Source organism: Cyprinodon variegatus, unplaced genomic scaffold (genome assembly GCF_000732505.1).
Source record: "Cyprinodon variegatus isolate N-32 unplaced genomic scaffold, C_variegatus-1.0 Scaffold399, whole genome shotgun sequence".
Taxonomy (NCBI): domain Eukaryota; kingdom Metazoa; phylum Chordata; class Actinopteri; order Cyprinodontiformes; family Cyprinodontidae; genus Cyprinodon; species Cyprinodon variegatus.
The window spans coordinates 422,812-428,010 of NW_015150852.1; the positions used below are offsets into that span (position 1 = coordinate 422,812).

General features: G+C 37.2%; 2 protein-coding genes across 2 annotated transcripts in view; one reads left to right on the forward strand and one right to left on the reverse strand.

The window, feature by feature from the left end:
* LOC107092892 (probable cation-transporting ATPase 13A2) overlaps window positions 1-1,811 on the forward strand; it is a 27,734-nt gene extending 25,923 nt beyond the window's left edge. Inside the window, exons 24-27 of the mRNA XM_015387591.1 lie at window positions 21-244; window positions 337-488; window positions 624-796; window positions 1,611-1,811. Coding sequence (XP_015243077.1) covers window positions 21-244; window positions 337-488; window positions 624-796; window positions 1,611-1,778 — 717 coding nt within the window. The 3' untranslated portion in view covers window positions 1,779-1,811. The remainder of the gene's footprint in view (window positions 1-20; window positions 245-336; window positions 489-623; window positions 797-1,610) is intronic.
* A 497-nt stretch (window positions 1,812-2,308) lies between these two features.
* Window positions 2,309-5,199, reverse strand: part of LOC107092904 (SUZ domain-containing protein 1-like) — a 9,095-nt gene continuing 6,204 nt past the window's right edge. Inside the window, exon 5 of the mRNA XM_015387611.1 lies at window positions 2,309-4,108. Coding sequence (XP_015243097.1) covers window positions 3,997-4,108 — 112 coding nt within the window. The 3' untranslated portion in view covers window positions 2,309-3,996. The remainder of the gene's footprint in view (window positions 4,109-5,199) is intronic.

Genomic DNA, 5,199 nt, shown 5'->3' on the forward strand with positions numbered 1-5,199 from the left:
GTTTTGATGTCTGTCACCAGGTAAAGACAACTTTGGGTGACTTTCAGTTCCTGTTCTTTGACTTGGTTCTGGTCACCCTGTTAGCCATGGCGATGGGAGGAGGAGGACCCAGTGAGGAGCTGCAGTCCAGCAGACCTCCAGCCACTCTGCTGGCCCTGCCTGTGTTTGGCAGCCTCTTCATTCACACTTGCATGATCGTACTGGGCCAGTTGGGTGCATTTTTTATTACCACCTCACAGGGATGGTGAGTAAAGTGAATGAAAACTTTGGTTTTGAATTTTCCATTTTGGCAAATCTCATGACTTTATACACTTGTGTTTATATATTTTTTTTTAGGTATATTCCACTTAATTCAACAGTGTTTGGAACAGATAACCTGCCCAACATGGAGAACAACAGCGTGTTTGATTTATCTGGTTTTCAGTACATTTTCTTTGCAGCAGTGGTTACCAAAGGCTACCCCCACAAAAAACCTCTCTACCGTAACTGTGAGTCATTCGATAAATCGACTTTATGTGTAAATCTGCAGTGCCCTATCATCACTGCTATTAACTGAAATATTTTGTAAAACCTAAATCATAAAACTTTAAGCATTTTATGACATCATTTTACAATCTGTCCAGGGAAGTTTGTCTGCCTGCTGCTGATCCAGTCGGCTGTGATGGTGTGGCTCGTGGTTCATCCGGTTCCTTGGTTTAGTCAGATACTTCAACTGTATGACTTCCCTGATCTGACCTTTAGACTCCTGCTTATTGGCGTAGCTGTAGTCAACTTTCTAATTTGCATCCTTACCGAGGTGAGTTATAACATTCAACTGCTACTTGCATTATATTGGGTCATTCGTTAAAAATATGTGCAGATATACTATGTTAAACCTAACAGAGTTGAAGTTTATGAAAAGGTTTGATGTTCAATAAATTAGAGCATAAGTGGGAGGGTACATACAGTTTTCAGATTGTTTACCTGGGGAAAAATAACGACCATGTCTAAAATAAGGCCCAGAACATACTGTGCTTATAGAAGAAGCTTAGTCTCACAGTGTTTGAAGCAAGATGTTTCTGTCATTTTCTGCAAAAGATGATTATTTACATCAGGAAAACTAAACCAAAATGTTCCTTTGCTTCTCTTTTTACAAAACTCAGCTCCTGATGATAGAAAGATGAATGTTACAGTGAGGAAAATAAGTATTTGAACACCCGTCTAGCTTTTTTTAAGCAAGGTTCCCAATTAAACCAGCACATGTCAAGGCCTGACTTAAGTTTGCAGCTATGATCACAATTTCAGACCCCTCCATGATTTCTAAGTAGGAGAACTTGCAAAATAGCAGGGTGCTCCAATACTTATTTTCCTCACTTTAAGTCATGCTTGTCACATTTTGCCTTTGCAATAATTTTGCCGGTTTTTTGGTATTCAAAAGAATATGTGTGTAGACTGCCTGGGTGTATTTCATAGAATAGAGCTATTGATTGGCTTAATGTTGCTTATTCGTATCTGACATGTTTAATTAAAAAATCTAATTATCAAAAGTAGAGTACTTTCCAAAAGGAAACTTATTTCAAATGTCATCCTCTCAGTGTTTCACACATCAAAAACGTTTTTTTTTTTTGCAGATGCTGATTGATTGTGGCATGCTGAACTTTCTACGTCTGCTACGAGGGAATCGTCCATCCAAGAAGCAGTACAAGCGTCTGAGGGCTGCTCTGTCTCGCTGTACAACATGGCCGCCACTGGATCAAACTCTTAACCCCTCAGACAACTCTATCATCCCCCTCAGCTAAAATTCCTTTAGACTCACTGAGCTTTTACTGTCACACCCTGTGATAACAATTTTTAAACACATAATTGTATAAATGTTAAGAATCTTTTTTTACAAAACATTTTAAAACTGATATTGGAGTTTGCACTGATCCTCTGAAAAGCAATATTTTAGATACAGCACACTACAGGTTGAAGATTGTGTTGGTATGTGAGATGTAAGATTTTAGGGTAGAATTACTTCTGCCTTCTTATATGTATATATTTTTTCATTTAATCACAGTGATCACAAGATACTTTTACTTAAAACATGTCATTCTATTTAGTTTTACATTTATTTTGTATGGAGTTTATTTATATGAGAAAATACAAAGATTTCTATTGCTGGTTTTCCTTATTTAGGAGAATATCAAGTGCCTGCAGTTAAAACAAGACGTCATATTTGTGTATATTGGGTAACAAACCTTTAAAGGGATTTTATGTTCTACATACCTAGAAGTGAGTGAATTTTTATACCAGCCAGGGGATTGAAAATATAAAAAAGTAAGCACACAGTATGTGATTTTTAGTAAATCAATTTATTAAATCAGTATTTACAGGCAGTTTATATTTTCTGTTCTTTCTCTGCCACTAAGATTTCCTCAACTAAAATCTCTTCAATAATATTGATAATTCCCCCCTTTAAATATTTTCATTATTTAAAAACCAAAAAGAATAGAAATCAACAACCAGGAAGTAAAGATGTGATACAGGAGGCACAAGCTGAAGTTAACCCATTACCACAAGTCTTTGTGTGATCATGATCTTACACCAAGTATGGCTTTGAGATCTCCTCTGAACAAATAAAAGGTGAGAAACATAAACTGGGCACAACGGTCCGGGAAAGCCACGCGGTCGAGTTCTCCAGTTCATAACCTGCCGCTCCGCTCCGGATCAGCAGTTACTGAGCAATCCTACTAAGAGGGAAGTTACAGTTCTGACATTGGGACGCAAACTATTTCATTTAAGGACAAGCAACGACTTTACATTGAGACAGCAACCTCCTTTCCGTTACATTTAGCTCAACAGAGCACCATTTTTAAGTGCGAACCGCTAGTTAAATACTCACAGTCTGAGAAAACAAACCCACTGGAAAAATACAATCTTCGTTCATTTCATTCACATGGACCTGAGTTCATTATTTTTACTTCAGAAGAGGATGGGAAGAAACACAATAGCATTTATTCTTTTCAAATTCCTGCCAAGACCATTTTTAAAATCATAAAAATGAAGCCCCTTATGTTTTTTTTGTAAATGGGCTTTTGGTTTATCTAAAATACTGCTCTTATACTGCTGCCGTTTCAAATAAAAGGGCAGAAAAGCTACTTGAAACCTGACTTAAATCCATTTTCTCCTGTTCATTCTTATTTACTCTTAAATAGAAAGTATGCAACTGTCAAAGACAGACAGCTAAAAGCTTAAAAAAAAGTAAACAAAACTTGTCAGATATATGCTTGACACACACACACACAACCCCTGACCTCCGATTTTAAAAACAAAAGGCAGTTTCTATATTAAGGTATGCACTGATACTTTTAACAGTTTCCCACATTGAACGTATATTTAATACACAACCGGCTACAGGCAGGAGAGCTTATTTAAGCTACCGTTCTACCTCCAGACCAGAACGCAGAGAAAAGTGATTCTCATTTCCACTATTCCAATAAGCAGACTTAGTGGTGTGTAAGAACTGATCCTTATTTAAAAGCTATCAGTGCATCCCTTCAGTAAAGACAAGTGATTAAAAGAAATTGATGAAAAGTGAAAGCTGGTGTTATTGCTGGGAAGAAGCTGCTGTACATGAACCAGCTGATCTAGTTTTAGGACCCCTTATTTCACCTCATCTTTGAACTGTTCAAGTCTTTGTTTGCTCTTCCTACATCCCTAGGCAGACAGAACTAAAAGCAATAAAAAAAAAATAAAAAAGATGGAGGCTGAGGGGCGTCTCTTAAAGGGGGATGATCACAGTGAATCCAGAATATGTCCATAATCACAGTGCCAAATGAACATGAACAGGGGAGAGAGGCGAGAGCTCCTTTAAGTTTGGCTTCCTCCTGGAGTTCCTCGTTCCCTGACTTTCTCACAGACTGCTGATATGAGGGAACTAAGGGAAGGACCTTTTAAGAATACAGTATGCGTTTGATCTCAGGCAGCTCTTTATCCCTCTCTCCCCTCCATGGCTGGGTCGTCCCAGAGGCCTGCTTATCTGTGCTGTCGGAACCCCTGGGTGCCATCTGGGCCGGCGGGCTGCCGGACAGTGTGATTGTTAGATCTGGTGTCCTCTGAAGGCATTGTGGAGTTATTGCGCGCTGGCCTGGGAGCAAAAAGGAAAACAGGACTCAATTAGAAATCATTTTTTCCTCCTAGATATAACAGTATACTATTCTGTATGCTTCCAGATAAATGCAGAATCCCTTAAATCTTGCTTTAGATCTCACTCTGCAGGAGTGATAGCTACTCCAGACCTTCAACCTTCAAATGTATTTAATCAGTTATTCCTTAGCTCATTTGACTTTTTTGTCCAATGTGCAATTGATATATATATATATATATATATATATATATATATATATATATATATGGCGTGTGTGAATTTTTAGGGCCCTTTTGCATTAATATGCACCATGGGATGCAGTGATACAAGTGTTTCAATCATCAGGCAGTTTCATATAAAACACCACCACCAAACTTGTAAACGACTTATCCTAAAATGGTTAATCATTTAATGGATAGTAATGGTATGTTGTTAAATCATAGTGATTACACTAACAAATTTGATCTGAACTGTTCTTGTAATGAATATTTAAAAGTATGTAGAGCTATCCCTGTAGCTCTGATCCATCTCATCCAAAACACTCTACGATACTCAAATGTCACTTCATCTTTACCCAAATTAAAAATTGGAGAATATAGTGTGACCGATTCAAAGTGCAACAATGTTCTGCTTGTGACTGCCTTCAAATCTCAATTATTTAATGATTACAATAATAATATCTTGATAACAACCAATCTGTCTATAATTGAGAATGCGTTCTCCAAGTACGTAAAATGGCCAATTTCACCAAAGGTTAAAGAAACTCATTTCAAAATTTCTCACAATTTTTACCCAGTGGCTGAATTTTTGCACAAAAGATTTAAATTTGATTCAGCATGTTGTGCCTTTTGTGATGGTCCAGAAGAATCCCTTAATCATCTTTTTTTTCCCTGTCCCTTTTCTTTTAAACTATGGAGCAACGTTAAAAATTGGTTATCCCTTAAAATTGATGACATTCCTGAGATAACCATCACCCACATTTTATATTATATTGATGGCCTTGATAGTAAAATATCTGACATGGTTAATATTATCTTTTTACTTGTGAAATATCACATACACTGCTGTAAATGGAGAGGTTCTACTCCTTG